The 20,081-nt window shown below is 41.2% G+C and overlaps 1 protein-coding gene across 1 annotated transcript; it reads right to left on the reverse strand.

Annotated features, from left to right (window-relative positions):
* Positions 1-1,685: 1,685 nt before the first annotated feature.
* On the reverse strand, positions 1,686-2,753 carry LOC101845049. Its single transcript, XM_013086503.1, has one exon. It carries the CDS (start codon positions 2,751-2,753, stop codon positions 1,686-1,688), a length of 1,068 nt encoding a protein of 355 aa, XP_012941957.1.
* Between the last annotated feature and the right edge of the window lie 17,328 nt (positions 2,754-20,081).

The following is a 20,081-nucleotide window of genomic DNA, read 5'->3' on the forward strand; positions in this document are numbered from 1 at the left end:
TATGTATATATGTATATATATATCATCTTACATTCTGTACATTTTCCTTGCTTTTGACGAAAAAAAATATTGGTCTATCGTGAACAAGAGTTGAGATAATTGAGATTGAAAAAGAGGGGGTCACTTGGTGTCAGAGGTAAAATTAGCGAGAAAATGGCGGCCAAAGTTTGGTCACTTTCAAAGATTGAGACCTTGGAAACTGCACATTTACATTTTATGTGCTTTTGATTAAGGTTTTTCAGTAAAATCTACGGAGCAATGTGTTTTTAAATGGACATTATTTAGTAAGCAAAAAATAAACAAACCTACAAAATCGATAAAAATTCCCCCATGGACTGAAAAATGTTGGTTTTTTTCGATTTCATTATTTTGACGGACACCTGATTTCACTACGATGCACATTAGCCTACATTTCGAGCCCATTGGTTTGGTCATTGATCAGTGTATCGGTTTAACACCCCTTTCAGCGCCATGACATCCAAACTTAACCGCCGCCCCCGATAGGAACGAGCCAAAAGGGCTGTGAGCCTTAAAAACTCCCCAAACAATCCGAGTTCAAAACTTCGGGCTGGGAATTCGAACCAGGGACATCCGTGCCGTAGCTCAGTATGATGCCATCTGAACTAACGTTTGTGCCCGTCCATTCATTTGTATAGACGGCAAGAAGTGGAGCTGCTCTATTCGTACGGTACGTTTAAAAAAATCCATCCAAATTTATTTATTTATTTATTTATTTATTCATTTACTTATCTATTTATTTAAATATGTGGGGGTGGATGGGTGTGGGGGTAATCTAGTTATAGACTTGTATACCAAAAATGCGCTGTGTATTGGCTGTCGCTCATTACTTTTAATATCTAAACTACACTGCAAGGCCAGAGCATCATAACGTACAGAATGAACGGGAAAACACCAGTCCCGTTGTAGTCGAGTGTGCACGGAGTCCTCCCCCCCCCTCCTCACCCTTTTCCCCTTTAGTTTGTCCCTCATTTGGCCCAAATAATGCCCCCTATAGCGAACCTGAAATACGTCAGAGTCCATGGTCTAGGATAAGATAATACAAGTCTATGGATTTAGCTTCCACAAAAATCAAAACTTGTTCAATAGCCTTTAGTAGAACACGGCTACATTGAATCAGTGTTAAGGTTAGCCTGTTAACATATTTTTCTATTCGGTATTTATTTATGACCGAATGTCTGCGAACCAGTCCATATTTTGCAAGTTCCTTTCATGTGATCTGCAGCCTCCTTTCGACTACAGATCTTACCATGACTGAGCCTTTACTAAGAGAGAACAACCATCTGGAAAGGATTCAACAGAACACTGGAATTACTTGCACTGGGAGCTGTGGTCTATGGCTCCTCTTATTACATTCAAATCACAAAGATGTCAGTTGTTGAAAAAGAGTTTATTTGTTCACGGCAATGAAATAACTGAGGTTATGTTTTCTGACATTATATACTCTTTTTCGTAAATCAAATATAAAATGTCTGCAATGCGTGGTAACGTTTGATTAGTAATAATCTGCTTTCGTGACAATTCCTTGCGCATGTCTGTCTTATACTCAATGAGCTGAGATGAGAAAATCTGAGAGTCGGGGGTATTTCACCCCACATGTTGTTTTGGTGGTTCAGCCTAAGTGCTGTTATGGTAGTTCAGCCTAAGTGCTGTTATGGTCGTTTAGCCTACGGGCTGCACATTGTAACGGTGACCATAGTTTTCAAAGTATTCCTGAAACTGGTATTCATGTTGTAGTAAACAAGAATGTTGGCCGAGGAGTTAATTGTCTGACAAACAAACGTCCCGACGGTCAGGAGAACCACCACGTTGCGATAGCTCCCTGCGAACGTCATGCCAGACACGATTTTGGTCAAGAAGACAACCACAAGTCGCACAGAGTTGCAGAGGAGAGACATAACTGCCAGAGCGGTGACCGTCTTCACAACTCTCATGTTCTTATCTGACATGTGTTGACTATGGCCTTGCTTCCCACCCACTCCTTGGTTCGGTTCGGACTTCTCCCCCTCGACTGTTCCCGTGGAATGAGTTGATCCTTCTTGTGCTCCCTTTGTGACGGTCCCGGGTGGGATAACGTCCATACGGCCCCGGAATCTTGCTGATCTTTCCAGACTCCACACCATGACGTAGGTGGACACTAAGACAATGACCTGATATAGAGAGGCCATACTTGTCTGAAGAAAAAACCGGATATACAGTTCAACGCTCGGTCTGTAGTCAGCGACCCAGAGGAACAGGCGGGTGGTGTTGGTTGTGGGGTCCCAGCGACCTACGAGCCCTGAACTGATGTAGTGAGGAACGTACGCCGCCACCGTGAAAATGTACAGGGCTGAGACGATAACCACGGCCCTTCTGAAAGTGAAGAGTTCTTTAAACTTGAGCGGCATAGCAACGCATAAACAACGTTCCAGAGCAACGAAAGCCATCACGGCTTGTGATATGTCGTAAAACATAGTGCAGATGTAGCTCACGACATAGGCAAAGGAGTAGGGGTGAATGACTGAGTAGACGTTAAAGTGGATAAGCAGGTTGTAGGTGTAGATGATACCTCCGCTGAGAACACTGCAGAGATCAGAGATTGTTAGCGCCAGCAAGCAGACAGACACGCAGTCCTTGACGCCCTGATGGAGAAAGACAGCTGCGTTGATGAGATTTGCCGCTACACCTAACAGGGCCACTGGCAGGGCCACGAGAAATCCCATGTACAAACCCACCAGATCTTCAACTGAAGCCATGGTTATCCCCTGAATACCTTCAAGAACAGTATAAGATGATTTCTAGAAATTAATAAAAGAACAGAGTTTTTCTGTAAGAAGAATGTATAACAGGAGAATAAATTTTTATTTTAATAGCGGCCCGTTTTCTGAAACAGAATCAACTCTTTGGTGGCGAGAGCACGGCGATATGAGAACGGATATCTTGTCTTCAGTTCCTCAAAAAAATATTTCCCACTGCTAAACATTCACTGTTCTATTAACAACTACAACTACTGCTTTAGAAACTGGAGGATAGTGATAGCTGAAGTATATAAGTATTGAACTTCTAAGGCCCTTCTCTTTGCGATATGTCAATCGGAGTGCTTTTGTAACTATCAGTTAGTATCAAGTTCTACTTTAATATATGTTTGACATAGAATTTGTGGAAGTGAAAATGACCTTATCAGTAAATTCACGTTCTTTGTAACGATAGATATTATGTTGATAATTATTTAATTACTCGTAAGCCTCCATTGAATCTCGACAAACAGAGCTACTACATGACGAGACCCTTCAGTACATACACACAGATAATGAGTTAAGATAAGTGGGCTAGTAACAACAACAGCTCATCTTTTCACACGAGGCAGCTTCAATCTCCAAAAGAAATCATTAAAGTACTATAGAAAAACATCAGCAACGTCTTTGTAAGTAAAAAATCGACACTGATTAGCAACAATTAAGTTCCCCCTTTCTTTTCACTGCACTAATTGGGAATGGGGGTTCAATAAACTATTAGCGAGTTTGAATCTATTAAACACTTATTTTTGAGACAATCAACTCATCCATTATTGAGACTAAGAGCGAAGAAAATTGCTCTACAGTGAACACTCTGCATTTGTCCTTTCCATGATTTAGACGTGTAGTTCAATAATGTCACTCCTGGTGATGTTACGTTGACGCCCTGATTATAATTATTCAACCCCACTTGGTGCGCGTGTTGACAGCAAGCAAAGACAACCTGGCTCTTAATTTAAGTAGAAATAGCTTTTGTCATTCCGATACCATTGGGCTACAAGGAATTTTCTGCGGGCTTGAAACTACTTGAATTTTAACAATTTTGGGGTGCTGAATTCGAAAAAGATAATCGTTTTTAATAATTAGACCCAGTTTATTTCTAAAATACAGCATGAAGCGGATTTTTCATATTTCTTATTTTTTCTTAAAAAGAGACAAAAGTGTACTTGGGATCAATGATTCTAGGTTGTAAATATTTTAGTTGTATACTACAGTCGCCATGAAAGGGGTCTGAATTCTAGGTAGCGTGATACGATTTATTTTCTCTCCTTTTCTTCACTGTGACCATTCAGTTTTCACTCAGCAAACAGAGTGCTACAGAACCAGAAACAGCTCATCTTACTTTCACACCAATACTGTATGTACATTAACGTATGCGTCGCACTCCCAACAATTTCTGTTATAGGCATATCAACTGTAAAATAAACTACCCGGGTAAAATTCAAAGTTTAGTCCTACTGAACTAAAAATGGCGCGCTCATGTAACCGTATTCAGTTGACACTTACAAACCCACACACACACGCACACGCACACACACACACACACACACACACACACACACACACACACACACACACACACACACAGAGAGAGAGAGAGAGAGAGAGAGAGAGAGAGAGAGAGAGAGAGAGAGAGAGAGAGAGAGAGAGAGAGAGAGAGAGAGAGAGAGAGAGAGAGAAGACATCAAGTCACGCCTCGGTCTTTTTGCTGGGCTGCTTTCCTCACAGACCAGATCGGTTAGCTGACTATAATAATATTATTGGCTGAAGCAGCCCGGCTCTTATCAAGTAAAACAGTCGAAATTGTCGAAGACGGCCCTCATTGTCAAGGAAACAAGTGGTTATCTTAGACAGGTAGACACCTCGAACAAAATGAAATGATATGGGTTTAATGCCCCTATCAACACTATTAGGTTATTTAAGGGGCGGGACCTCCTAGTTTAACGTCCGTCTCCGATAGGACCGAGCCAAGTGGGAAGTTCGTGTAAAGGGCCTGTCCCAAGGACAAAACGTCGGACCGAGCTGAGGCTCGAACCTCCGAACCTGCAATCTCACGATTACGAGTCCGGTAGCCTAACCACAAGACTACCGACGCCACTTCACACCTTGAACAGGGTCATTACAATACCAACAACTCCCCCCCCCCCCCCCCACAACAACAACCAAAAAACCCAAGGGTGAAATGAGAAATAGGAAGTGATCGTTTGTACATGTGATTATTTTGGACTGGTGAAGGTCAGAGGTCAGAGGACGTTCAACTGTTATCTACATAGTAAGAAAAGGCGAAAAACATTTGCAAAAAAAGCAGAATTTACTCTTCAACAAAGATAGAAAAATGCAGCTAGGCTACCGTTTTCACCACCAGGATAGACTCAACATGTATTGGCCTGTTGCTGTCTTCGTCAATAGATGATTAAAGAAATATTGACACCCACATGAAATATAATTTGAATTCATAATATTTCAAATTTCTCAAAATTGGATACTGAGCAGACATCATCATCATCATCATCCAGTGCCAGATCTGCGACAGACATCGGCGATCATGGTTTTCCATTCATTCCTTTGCTCGGATGCTCTAAAAAAAAGCTACGTTTCCCTGATCTTTCCCTGTTACCCATTTGTTTAGGTTCCCTAAGTATGTTGTTCTGGGCCTACCTCTGCCTCGCTTGCCCTCAATTTTGCCAGTGAGAGCTAAATGTTCAAGACCCTTATGAGCAGATATATAACTTTGTAATTCTGAAGTAGCACAGTATGTGCGATTTTGATGAAAAGAAAGTCCATCGAAGCTTCGAAGCATGAAGTCACTATTCAGGCAATTGGGATATTTCGTTTGTGTATATTTCTTTTCTTTAAAAAAAAATATCTAAAGTCTGGCTCCACTTATCACTCTGTCTCGAAACCATCAAGTGTAAAGAATTTCTGTATTTACCTTAATCATTCTAGATAAAAATGACCTCTAATTTTGCGACGGTTGGAAGAAAATTAAACCACTGTCCGTAAAAATCACACGGATCTGAATGCCCCGTCTGTGGATTACATTACTGTGAATAGCGAATAATATAGTGTGAATGTTGAGTAATAACATGGAATGGGCACAACTCTTGAGCAGACTGCCTCACATACAAATTATTTACATAACATTGTTGTTATCTCATGGCTGATGGGTACAAGCAGTGACATCGCTACGTGGAAAAGTTACTAAGAGGAGCAAGATTAATGAGAAGTGTTGAAAATTAACAGTTAAGAGCTTTAGACTGATTTTTTTGGTAAGTGTTTTACGGCGCTCGCAACTGCATAAGGTCATATGAGCACGCGGGACACACCTAATATTTTTCAGTAGGTAGGAAATTTTGAATTTTGCCCGGGTGGCGGCCGAAGCCTACTCTTATCGATTTTAGACCACCAAGGGATCTTTAACGTGCGCAACTTGCACACGGGCCCTCCGAGATTTTTCGCCCTTGTCCGAGAAGGCTAGGTGTAGATCTTTCCTACCAGAAGATCAGGGGTGTGGCTGAAAGACAGCAGTAAGAAGAAGCGAAGGAGTAGCAGTAGAAAGGCTGCAGAAAGAATCAGGAGCCCAGAGGAAGGGGCAAAGGAGGTGAGGGGGTGGGGGCAGAAAGAGGAGACGAAAGCAGACGACAGAACATTGCTAGAGAGCAGGAAATCAGGTGAAAGGAGACAATTTTAGAGAAGAAAATTCGAACCCGGGACCTTTCAATGAGAGACCAACACCTTAACCTCTAGGCCACGAGAGCCCCCACCCCCTCTCCACTTAAGACTTAGAGTTAGAGTTGACCTAGATTACTGCACTGAAACTTTTAAAGAAGAGTGCGTGCGTGGACGCGCGAGCCATGGAAAATTAATTGTGAGAGTTTAGACGTTGCTGTGCTTGCGTAAGGATTCCTATCGGTTGTTGTTGTTGTTGTTGTTGTTGTTGTTGTTGTTGTTGTTATCGATCCAGCAATAGCTGGGCTCTCGCCTTTCTGTCCAATGCCATGTAGTGATAAGTGCAGGTTTGCTGCAGTTGCTGTAATGTTCCATAGAGTGTGTTGTCAATGTTAGGTCTCGGAGGGAGTAGGGTAGCTCTGATTTCATTTAGGGCTGTGCAGTGGAACAGGTGATGCTCCACAGTCTCATAGGCACATTCACACAAGGGACACATTGGGGGAAGTTCCGGGTTTATTCTGTTCAGGTGGAAGTTGAGCTGTATATGTTCTGTTCGTAGGCGGAAAATCGTAGTCTGTTTCTTTCTCTGAAGGCGGTTGATATTGTCATTCCTTTTTGTTGTGGTCATATGTTTGAAAACTGCTCTGCCTGTCTTTCCCGGGATTCCTATCGGTAAACCACGCAAAAACCACCCGAAACCTCCCCAAACCCCCCGAAACCACCCAAAACCTCCTCAAAATTTCTATAATATGATGTTTTAATATGCTGTGCTATCTATAGCTCTGTGGATAAAGTATTGATCTGTAATACACTATCATCGTATTTGGATACATCTTGATCCTGAATAAATTATTTAAACTCTAAAATCCCTTCAAACAACACTTTTGTGTACAGAAACGCTTACATACGTTTCTTGGCATTGTTTAGGAAATATCCAGGAAACATAATATATAATAAGTGATAACCCAAGTTTTGGGGGAGATTTCGGGAGGTTTGTAAGGGTTTTGGGTGGTTTCGGGTGTTTTCGTGAGGTTCCGTGCTAAACAATTACCGATTCCTATCCAATCTTTCCGTCTGCATAGAAGAGAAACTATCTGGCGCTGCCAGGTGGTTACCTTAGAATTACAAAGTTCTGTCTACTATGTATCTAGTTTTGAGAGATTTGACTGAACAAATTGTTAATTTCCCAATATATTAAACTTTTTCGAATGCAATTAGTTGAATAACGACTCCGAATAATGTTACGAATTTCTTAAAGGGATAGAACATTAAGGCTTCTGGCGTCATGGTCTTAGTAACTCAAAACGGCCAAAAATTTCAGATAGAGCTTTGTATTCTAAGGTAGTGATAAATGGTCTGTTCCTTAGGTGCTTTTTCAATTTTAAGGAAGAAAGTTTGTGGGTGATTTGGCGGGTGCTATGGTGTGGTTTGCTTCTTCTCTCCAATCAAACATCTCTCCTCCTTTGTGTATGTTACTCTTTTGTAACATATGTATTCTTCGGCACTTATATGACCTTATTATGTTGCTAGTGCCATAAAACTCTTACTGAAACTAAAACTAGGAGAACAATTTGCTTGCTTCATCGATCGAGGAAGTGTCTCATGACTGGTAAGAGATTTCAGATAACGATAACTTGTCAATAAACCGGCATATTGAGAAATGCATTCATTCTATCTTGGCGCACGGAGGGGTTTTTTTAAAGCACAAAAGTCAATATGTTCATCTTTACATATTATAATTGTGAAAGTTCGTCACTTTCGCAGTCTAAAACTTCCGAACCACTTAACTTTCGAATTTGACAAAATTAATGATGGTTCAGAATCATTTAAAGGGTGCAGAGTTTCATTGAGGAGCCTGAAGTCACTGTAGTTTAATTTTCTGGGTTTTTAAAAAATTAGTTTCGTTTAGATCTAATCTTGGGAAAGTCCGTCTTCAAAGACTCCATTGTAAACAAGTGAGGTTTCCGATCACTAACCGTGTGCACTGTTTTAAGAGTATAGATCTAAACCTTCTAATTTTTTGCATCTCTCAAGATAGTAGGCAAATGACTTGTGGCTGATTTTAATGCACCGATCATTCCTTTCATCAAAAGGAGGCCCAGCTAGTGGATAATAATTAGCCTCTCACTCTTCTTTGTTTTTAAAAGTCTGGAAGTAGAGCAGGATAAGCGTAACATAACACTAACAAAGTCAACGTTTACAAGCGGCCCCTATGTGTTTTTTTCGACATGCTGTATTACATTATTAGGGATTTAGGTGGCAACGTATTTTCACATGTCCGTAACTCTGTGTCGGGAGTTGGGAAGGAGGGATTGTGCACTGTACAGACTGGGGATCTAGTGTAGCACGAAGCAATGAATTAAACTAGTACAAAGATTAATCCACGTCGTAATCCTCAATAATATTTACCCACTCATCTTCACCCATCACCACCACCACCACCACCACCATCATCATCATCATCATCATCATCATCATCATCATCATCATCATCATCATCATCATCATCATCATCATCATCATCATCATCATCATCATCATCATCATCATCATCAGTTTAAATCGTCAAAATTATCTTTTCTGTCATTCTGAGCAAGCTCACGACAGAAACGACTACATCCTGTTTGAAACTTATAAATAATCGGCACCAAATCAGAACAGGACACCCCCCACCCCCCCCCCCTGAAAAAAACCAAACAAACCAACAAAAAAAACCCTCCCCGAAAAAAGCAAGAATAAAACGGAGAGTGAAAGAAAGAACACGCCTACAAACGAGCGAGTGAGATTCAGTGAGGGAGAGTGACAAAAAGGAGAGAGGGGGAGGGGGGAGAAAAAGGGTGGAGGAGGGAGAAGGAGGAAAAGAGAGTGGGAAAGAGAGAGAGAGTGGGGGAGATGGGGGAGAATGAAGGGGGGGGGAGGAGGAAAGGAGAAGAGAGTGGGAAAAAGAGAGGGAGAGAGAGAGGGAGAGAGAGAGAGAAGGAGAGGGAGAGAGAGAGAGAGAGAGAGAGAAAGAGAGAGAGAGAGGGGGGGGGGGATTTTCTCACAGTGGCAATAATTTTTCCTGGCTGTTGAATTGGACGTTACCTGCTATTAACTTCTCGCTACCTCAGAATACAAAGTTCTATCTGACATTTTGGACCGTTTTGAGTTACAAAGATCAGGAATTGCGCTCATATGACCTTATGCAGTTGTGAGCGCCGTAAAACCCTTTACTATAAAAAAAATATGATCAGGAGGTCAGAAACTAAATGCTCTATCTGCTCTATCATAATAGGAAGATTAGCATTATTCGGAGTAGTTATCAAGATAATATTCAAAGAGCTGCATTCGCAAAAACGTGACATATTGCGAAACTCCAACATTTTGACATCAAGCTTCTCAAAACTAGATTTAGGTATTGAGCACGAAAAACACGACCCCCCCCCCCCCTCCCAAACACTCTACATCTCTCTCTCTCTCTCTCTCTCTCTCTCTCTCTCTCTCTCTCCCAATTCCAACATTAAAAAAATATGGGGCAAGATTGTGCAACCTTCATCATTAAAGCTTGAGACAAAAGAATGATAGCCCCGTCGGTTTTCTTATGATACAATTCCCATAAATTGAGGACTATAATAATTCTGAAGAAGTAGTAGTCACTATTCCATCACTACACCCGTACTGTATCATTTTTCGTTCGAAGTCGCCAGCAATGGAGCGTGAGTTAAGCCAAAACATGCCCCCCCCCCCCTTCCGGTTACCGTGGGTACGTACAAACGACTAAATCGTCCCCTCTCTATAACATTATTTTGTATTTCTTCGTGGGCAACCTCATGTATACCTCTTCTAGACACGCCCTCCATATCTTTTAACTTGAGGCTGGTTATGATCTCAGCTGTTGTTGCACCAATCTCAGATGACCCTCTTCTAGTTGAGTGTGTGTATATGTGTGTATATGTGTGTGTATTTGTGTGTGTGTATGTGTGTGTGTGTGTGTGTGTGTGCGCGCGCGTGTGTGTGTGTGTGTGAGTGTGTGCGTGTACATGGTGAAAACACCTAAGCAATGTGCCAGGATCTGGACAATAAAGACGTATATTTCTTATCTTATCTTGTCTTATCTTTTTTGTTTCTTTGTAATATAAAGACTGGTCATTTTTGTCTATTTTCACTTTCTTATCACCCATAACCATAGAGATATTTGAATGTCTTACCACAGTCCGTGTGACGACGGTGTCCTTGTTGTTTCAATAGGCTTTCCAGATACTCTCTTTCGTTTCGTTTAACACTGTCTTGAAACCTGATTTTTTTAATGTGACGTAGAATCTCATGTAGACGTTGTTAAAACGCCGGCCTTTTTATAATACGAGGGCTGTCCCACGGAAAACCGGAAAAGGTCCGTAAAAGCAAAAATCTTTGTCCTATTATAATAAAACTGTAACACATCATACCTCAACATGTGCTTTATTTCTCAATGTAATCACCATCCCGCTGGACACATTTTTCCCATCGCTGGATCTGGGAGGAGATACCCTCCCTGAAGAATCTTTTGTCAAGGGATTTCAACCAATCGTTCACGGCTTCCACGAGGTCTTCGTCGTCAGTGAATCGCTGTCCATAAATATGGCGTTTCATTGATTCAAAAAGGTGATAATCTGACAGGACCAAGTCAGGACTGTGAGGGGGGGGAGGGTGTAGTAGAACTTCCTAGCCGAACCTTTGGAACCAGTCTTTCGTGACGTTTGCGGTGTGTGGCGTTGTGTTGCCATGCTGCAAAATGACCCCGCTGGTCTTTTTCGGCCCCAACCCATCAAGCAGAGACCTTTCAATAGTGCAGCTCATCAAACTCTATCCTATAGATAGTCGACTTTGAAATGTTTACCGACTCGCAAATTTTGCGAATTTTTAGGCGCCTGTCTGTTTGAATAAGTTCGTTAACGCGACTCTTGTTGTCCTCATCCTTGGCAGAAAAACAAGATGCTGGGTAAACTTTGTCATTGATATCGGAGTGCCCGGCTTTGAACTTACTACATCACTCATATACCTGTGACTTTGCCATTACTTTCTCCCCATAAACTGACTTTATTTCAGTGTGTATTTCTAGAGGTTTGAGACCTTTTGAGGTCAGAAACCGAATGACAGACCTCACTTTTACCCTTGACCAATTTTCCAAGGGGGTAGCCATCTTTTGAGAACTGCTGTTTTCGTTTGGTTTGTGCGATGCTCATGGTGCTCAATCGGGAAATTTCTAAATGATTGTTTTACAAGTGTGAGTTTACAGAATGTGAACATATTGAATAGTTTTCATATTACAGCCAAATTCCGGTTTTCCGTGGGACAGCCCTCGTAACTTGTTCTCGGTTGAGGGAACTGCTAATGTCTGATATTTAATTCTTGATCAAGAGCCCGTGTTTTGTTGATGGTGGATTACAAGTACATAAAGAGGTCAAACTTTGGATTCCTAACAGGGAGTCCGATTTTCAGTGTCTTTGCCTTGGCAGAACACCTTGCCTCTTTGAGTTGCTGATAGTCAGACCAGCACTGAATCGCCCAGTCCATCAGGCTTCCTTCAGACTTATTGTCTGTTGCCCTCCCTATAGGTCATTACTGCTGCACTATCCGCTAAAGCTATAGTTTTTCTGGTAGAACCCTGACCTGCTGCGTTCATTTTCTATGGATCCATCAATGTAATACTGACTTTGATTACTATCATCAATACCTTTCAACCCTGGTAGGGTATAGGCCTCATACTATTTATCTCTGTCCTGGACCATCCTTCCAAGCTCGTTCCAAGTGAGCTTCATATCTCCCATGTCCCTTCCCACACATCTCCTCCATGTTTCCCGAGGCCTATCCCAGCCTCGTGTTCCCTGTGGGTTCCACTGCAGGGACTGTCTGGGGGTGTTTCCGCTGAGCTTTCTGAAGGTGTGTCCGATCCACCGCCACTTTGTTAGTCCTATTTCTACTTATATCCTTTTATCCTCTCCTTTCCCCACATCTCTTCATTTCTTTTTCTATCCTGCCACTTTATTCTTAGGATGCTCCTCATAAAATGTTGATGAAAGTCTGGACTTTTTTCAGTACTGTCTTTGTTATCTATGATTATCAGTCATAAATTATAAATGTTTTAATGTAACATTTTTTTCATTGATGCGTATGAGTCTACTCTCTTTTATATTTTATTACATGGATGCCAGGTGCCTCTATAAATAGATTATTATTGGTCTAGTCTGGTCTATTAAGAACCCACTGGATCTTTGTCTTTGTCCTGTGCCTCAGAGTTTTAAAAGTTGCAACATCAAGAGACGCTTGTCTCTCTCATCAACAAGTAATCCCTGTCCTAGTTACGACTGTAAGCGTGTTCCCGATAATTAGGTCGACTAGGGTTGATTTCATACAATGCACTTTGTTCGGGTTGCTTGAAGAGGCACATACATATCTGTCGCATATTTAAAGTTGAAAATGGACTAAACGTAAAAATTCAGAGATTCAAAGTAAAGATGCTCAAGTGGTGTATGACCATCACTCTCCTACAACGCAAGAGTTCTAAAGGATAAACGACCGCATCGTCTTTTTCTATTTGTTCCAATAACACTTAAATTGAAGTTCACGATAACATCTGCTGGTGGGTGTCTTTATTGATACGTTTCATTTTACCTTTAACTTATTTGAATTACTTGAATGTAGAACTGTGGTCTTAGGAAGACGGGGCGCTCAATGCTTCCTCGCTCCTCTTCATAAGGGCCCATTTCAGTGTAGGCAGGCTGATTGTCTCCATCATCAACTGGTTGTTGTAGCGTGTGGTGGGGTCACGCAAGCTGCTCTCCCTGCCTTCACCAATCTTTTCATTTTTCCATTCTTACTCTTCAAAATCGATTAAATAAACTTACCAAAACACACGTACGGTATCTGTGGTGACTTATAATAAGACAGTACATAATTCTTTTCAATGACATTATCTTAAACTACGGATTTTACAAATGATAATAGTTTTTAAAGTGTACCTAAAACTGGCGTTCATGTTGTAGTAAACGAGGATGTTGGCTGAAGAGTTGATGGTCTGGAAAACGAAAGTTCCCACGCTCATTAGAATGATCACGTTGTGGAAGCGTCCTCCTAGCGCTAGCCCAGACACTACCCTAATGATGAGAATGATAACGATCCGGACAGAGTTGCAGATAAGAGACAGGATGGCCAGAACGGTGACTGTCTTCACAACTCGTAAGTTCTTTTCTGATAGGAGTTGGCCTTGGCCTTGCTTCCCAGTGGCTTCCTTGAAAAGTTCAGATTTGACAGTTGGGACTGCATTTTTGGAACGAGATGGATCCTCTTTTGTTTCCTCATTGACGTTTGGAGGTGTGACAACTTCTCTGCGTTGTCTGAACTTTGCTGATTTTTTCAGACCCCGCACCATGACGTAGGTAGACACTAAGACAACGGCCTGGCACAGTGCAGCCATCACGGTCTGGAGAAAGAACCGTAGGTACAGTTCAACGTCTGGTCTGTAGTCAGCGACCCAGATAAAAAGGCGAGTTGTGTTGGTTGTGGGGTCCCAACGACCTACGAGCCCTGTACTGACGTAGTGAGGAAAGTAGGCCGCCACCGTGAAAATGTACAGAGCTGAGACGATAACCACGGCCCTTCTGAAAGTGAAGAGTTCTTTAAATCTGAGAGGCATAGCAACGCATAAACAACGTTCTAGAGCAACGAAAGCCATCACGGCTTGTGAAATGTCGTAGAACATACTGCAGGTGAAGCTCACGACTTAGGAAAAAGAGTAAGGGTGAATGACCGAGTAAACGTTAAAGTGGATAAGCAGGTTGTAGGTGTAGCTGATGCCTCCGATGAGAACACTGCAAAGATCAGAGATTGTTAGCGCCAGCAAGCAGACAGATACGCAGTCCTTGACGCCCTGATGGAGAAAGACAGCTGCGTTGATGAGATTTGCCGCTATGCCCAACAAGGCCACTGGCAGGGCCACGAGAAATTCCACGTAGAAACCCACCAGATCTTCCACAGAAGCCATGGTTATCCCCGAGTGCCTTCAGGAAAATGTTTAGAATGATTTCTAGAAATTAAAAATGAGCAGAGTTTCTGTAAGAAAAATGTATAGGAGGAGATTTCATTCTATAAGCGCTCTATTTTCTGAAAGTACATTCTACCCTTTGAAGGGGAGAGCACGGACGATTACAGATGGGAAATGTAGACTTTCAGTTCCTTGTGATATTTTCCAGTGCTAAACTTTCACTATTCTATTAACAACTACAACTGCTTTTGAGACTAGAGGACAGTAACAGCTGAAGTATACTATTATATATTGAACTTATGAACCCCTTCTCTCCATGATAAGTCAATCGATGTGTTTTTTAAACTATCAATTATCAAGTTCTATTTTAATCTCAGTTTGACAAAGAATTTGTAGAAGTAAAAATATCCTTATTGGGTAAACTTGCGTTCTCCGTAATGATAGATATCATTATGTTTGATAATAAGTCAATTTCCCGTAAGTCTCCACTGAATCTTGACAAAGAGAACTACAACATGACGAGACCCTTCAGTACATACACACAGTTAATGAGTTAAGATAAGTGTGCTAGTTATAACAACAGCTCATCTTTTCACACGAAGCAGCTTCAATATCCCCAAGAAATTATTAGAATACTATAGAAAAATGTGCCATGATCAGCAACGTCTTTGTAAGTAAACAATCGACACAAACTAGCAACAATTAAGTTTTCCCGTTTCCTTTCTCTGCGCTTGTGAATAGGGGTTCAATAAACGATTAACGGGTTGAAATCTTCTGAACTCTTGTTTTCCACACAATCAACTCTTCCATTATTGAGACTAACAGCGAAGAAAATTGCCGTACAGCAAACATTGTGCATTTTATTGTCCTTGCCTTGATTTTGACCTCTCTAAAACGCTAGTGTTCAATAATGTCACTCATGTTGATGTTACTTTGACACCCTGAATTTAAGTCAACTCCACTTGGTGCGCGTGTCGACAATGAAGACAACCTTGAGAGCATCTTAAGCTAAATTGACCGTCTGCATAGCTTTTTAGTAGAGGTTTTACGGCGCTCGCAACTGCATAAGGTCATGAGCTCCAGAAGATTAAAGTGTTACAAGAGAGTAACAAGCAGAAAAAGAAGAAGGGGAGTTAAGGATGATAGATGCTTGATAGGAAAGAAGAAGCAAACCACACCAGAGCACACGTCAACAACCCACTTGACCGTCTGCATAGACGAAAAGAGCCATTCACTGTGAAATAAACTAAACTGCATAAGGTAGAACGAAATCAGACTTAAATAAACGGCCTATCACTCTTATTTAATCTGAGAAGCGAATAAAGTTGGGGACCAAGATAAAAAGTAGGCTCCTCGTGTAATTTGTAAAACCTTCGCCAGTGGTTGCAAAATAAAAATATATCAATGTTGCTTTATGCCAACTGTTAGATAACCAGTACCACACAATTAAGGTTTATAATTCCGGTAGTTTCAGAGACAGTTACTAAAGTGAAAGAAGGAGAAGAAGTTACCCCCGGAAGAATAAACCGAAGTTTCAACATCAGATTACCTTAATCCTCACACAATGTTTCTAACCAGAATGCTTCGAAATTATTAGGATCCCACATTATTATTTGAATAACATCAGAGAGATAGAGTTGCCAAAACGCAGAGCTGAATTGTTAGGCAAAAGGCCTCTTCAATGCAATTCTCTTGCTGATAGTGTGAGAGTGACATGTATAAGTTAATGGTGGCCAGAATTTTAGGGGTCATTTTTCACAATGAAGGGCAACCTGGTGCCGGTTGTTGTACTGATGTTGACAGTCTTATGAACTTGGTTCTGTGAGCGATGAACATGGGGAGGGTTTTTACGAAGTCATCACAGCCATGAAAAGCGACATAAGAAGTCCTGATACGTCCGCAGATTACTGCAGGTTAGTTACAAGCGATGCACCGGAGCCTGAACTCAAGAGGTAAGCCAAAACAATACGAATCACATGTGTAGGGAGGGAGTGCCGTTTTGAGCCTTTATCAGTTATTTATATTCAGGACATGTTTTAAGAATGCCATAGACAAGATTGCCCTGTCAGACATGGTTTTGAAGACCAACTGGAAAAAAACAAAAAGAGGTAGACCTACTGGAAGTTACAGACGCACATAGATGAGGCAATCACCCAGAGTCCGGATGTGCCAAAATTGAAGAAGGTGGCCGTGGACAGCCAATGGTGGCGTCGTCATTTCTCTGCCTTATGTGCCTGTCGGTATGTAGAGAAGTAAGTAAGCAAGAGATCATTGAAATCGTAAATTAGTAAAACCCAAATATTTGAAAAACTAAACCTAATTGTCAATGTTCACTATAATTTCGTATTCAGCTTTCCAAAATCCAAGTCAAAAATAATGTTTGAGCGCTGAAGTAGAATTTATTTTTGAAAAATTAATCGTAGACTAGAGTTTAACAAGTTTACTAAGGCGATAATTTTGCTCATCAAAAGAAATTGTTAATCCCTCCCAGCTTGACTCGGCCCAATGACAGAAATGTGCAATAATTTAACCATGATAAGAGGTGTGTACGCAATCTGTACTTTTTTAACTCTTTAAACTTTATTTAACAAAGGAGTGTTTTATGTGATGTGATGTGGGCCACAGGCCCCAAACACTGAATAAACGTACTTATTTACTTACTTACTTACTTACTTACTTACTTACTTACTTACTTACTTACTGTGTGTGTGCGTGTGTTTGTGTGAGGGTGGGTGGGCGGAGGAAGGGGGTACTGGTGAGATGAAAACTCGTTCGACTAAGAATAAAAGAGTAAAAAAGAATACAACGCAAAATCTTTCTTCCAAGGCGAAGGTAGTGGAAATCGGAATAATAAAAATAATCTTTTCTAATATTAGAATGTATTGTACAGGTTCGTTCTCGTGACCCCATTATAATACAAAGGGCTGAAAACTATACTAAACCGTATTTGAGGTCAGAAACATTTTTAACTGTCATTACCCCCGCCCCCCCCCCCCCCACCCACCCACCCAAAACTGACACACAAATACAACCAAGAATAGTTAACTCTTTTGTCCTGAGAGAGATGTGTCTCGTATGTTATCAGTTGAGCCAGTTAATGCGAGCCAGATCCCCTCCCCACCTTACTCAGGTGAAGACATCATTTTCAATATGGGTGTTTTACGCCCCCATCTACACAATTTAGATTATTTACTGGGCGGACTTTCAATCCTGCCTATCAGGGACAACCAGGGACAACATCTCAGCACAAAGACTAAGATGCTAGATAAATATTTTCTTCCGACTCGGGAATCGATCTCTGGTCTCGTGCGTGCAACAGCGAAGCGCCTAGCCGCTACACCACAGACGCCTGAGGACATTATATCAGCAGGTGTCGCGTTCCTCTGGGCTCCTGGTTCTTTCTCCAGCCTTTCTCCTGCTACTTCCTGGCTCCTTCTTACTGTTGTCTTTCAGCCACATCAAGAAGGCTCTCGTGGTCTAGAGGTTGAGGTTCTCGCCTCTCATTCAATAGGTCCCGTGTCCGAAACCTGACGGAGACGGAAAATTTTCTTCTCTATCATGTTCTCCTTTCACCTCCATTCCTGCTCTCTAACCACGTTCTGTCTTCTGCTTTCGTCTCCACTTTCTGCCCCCCCCCCCTTTCCTCTTTGTCTCCTCCTATGGGCTCCTGAATCTGTCTGCAGCCTTTATACTGAAACCCCTTGTTGCCCAAAAAAACGAATGGAGTAGGCTTCGGTCGCCATCCTGTCAAAATTCAAAACTGATTACTACCAAACTGAAAATGTCCCGCACGCTATATGACCATATGCAGTTTCGTGCCCCGTAAAACACACACACAAAAAAAGAGACTAGTACTGCGCGATTTTGATGAAAAGAAATTTCATCGACACCTTGAAGTTCATTACTTCCCTATTCAGGCAATTGGAATACCGTGTGTAAATGTGTCTTTTCTTTTAAAAAAAACATCTTATGTTACACTCACAGGCTTGTTTTATAACACTTGCTGGCCCGCTTATCACTCAGTGTCAAAATCATCAAGTGCAAAGTATTTCTGTGTTTACCTCAATCATTTTAGGTAAAATAATATGCTCTAATTTCATGACGGTTTGAGGAAAATTATACTAAAATCCATTGTCTATAAAAATCACACAGCATTTGGATGGCACTTCCATGCTTTGCATTGCTATGAATAGCTAAAAAATAGGGTGAATGTAGAATAATAACATCATACAGGCACAGCTTTAACGCAGACGGCCCCACATACGAATTATTTGCATAATATTATTATTATCTCCTGGCTGATAGATGCAAGCAGTGACATCGCTACGTGGAAGAGTGAGTTTCGCAATATGTTAAGATTAATGAGAAGTGCTGAAAATTAATAGTTACGAGCTTAAGACTTAGAGTTGATCTAGATTACTGTACTGAAACGTAAAAAAGAGTGCGTGCGTGGACGCACGAGCCATGGAAAATTAATTGTGAGAGTTTAGATGTCACTGTGCATGCGTAAGGATTCCTATCCTATCTTTCCGTCTGCACAGAGGAGACGCTGTCTGGCGCTGTCATTTCGTTACTTTAGAATTTCAAAGCAATATCTGCTCAGTATCTAGTTTTGAGAGATTTGACCTTAAAAATTCTGAGTTTTACAACATGTCAAGCTTTTCGAAAGCAATAATTATTTGGATATCTAGATAACGGCTCCGATAATCTTCCGATTTTCTTAAAAGGACAAAATATTTAGTTTCTTACGTCATTGTCATAACAAGTCAAAAAAGGTAAAAAAAAGAATATCAGATAGAGCTTTGTAATTCTAAGGTAGCGATATATTATGGCCTGTTATTTAGACGTCTTTTCAATTTTAAAGGAGAGAGAGAAAGTTTTACATGCTCCAATGATCATAGAAATGCCTTGGGACCGTAATGAGCTGCAGATAACTTGTCGATACACAGACTTGTTGAGAAATGCTTTCATACTGTCTTGACGTACTGTGTTTTTTTTTAAACCATCAAAGTTAATACGAAAGTAGATAAAAATTAGCCACGCTCTTTTAATTGTTTTCGAAAGTCTGACTGTGGAGCAGAGTAAGAGAAACATAACACTAACAAAGCCATCACTTGGAAGCGGCCCCTGCTTTTTCGACCTCCCTGCATCAACTGTTTTGGATTCAGATGGCAACCTATCTCCACATGTTCGTAACTCTATGTGAGGAGTTGGGAAAGAGGGATTGTGTCCTGCCCCTCCTGAAAGCCTAAGTAGCACCGAACAGCAAATAGAACTATCACAAAGATTTAAAAAAAGTTTTAGTAGGTGTTTTACGGCGCTATCAACACAATTAGGTCACAGAATATGTTTGACAGTCCAGGAAAAATGGCAATTCGAATGGAGTTATTTGGACATGTGGAGGTGCCGCTAAGCATATTGACAATGGAGCCGAAAAAGAGCCTCACTATCGCTCGAAGATTATTTTCTTCGTAGAGTCCACCAGGCCCATTAAGGAAACAAAAAAAAATCATTATCATCATATGCGCATCATCATCATCATCATCATCATCGTCATCATCATCATCATCATCATCATCATCATCATCATCATCAATTTTTGGTAAGCAGGGTAGGAGGGA

The sequence above is a fragment of the Aplysia californica genome, unplaced genomic scaffold, assembly GCF_000002075.1.
Source record: "Aplysia californica isolate F4 #8 unplaced genomic scaffold, AplCal3.0 scaffold00001, whole genome shotgun sequence".
NCBI lineage: Eukaryota > Metazoa > Mollusca > Gastropoda > Aplysiida > Aplysiidae > Aplysia > Aplysia californica.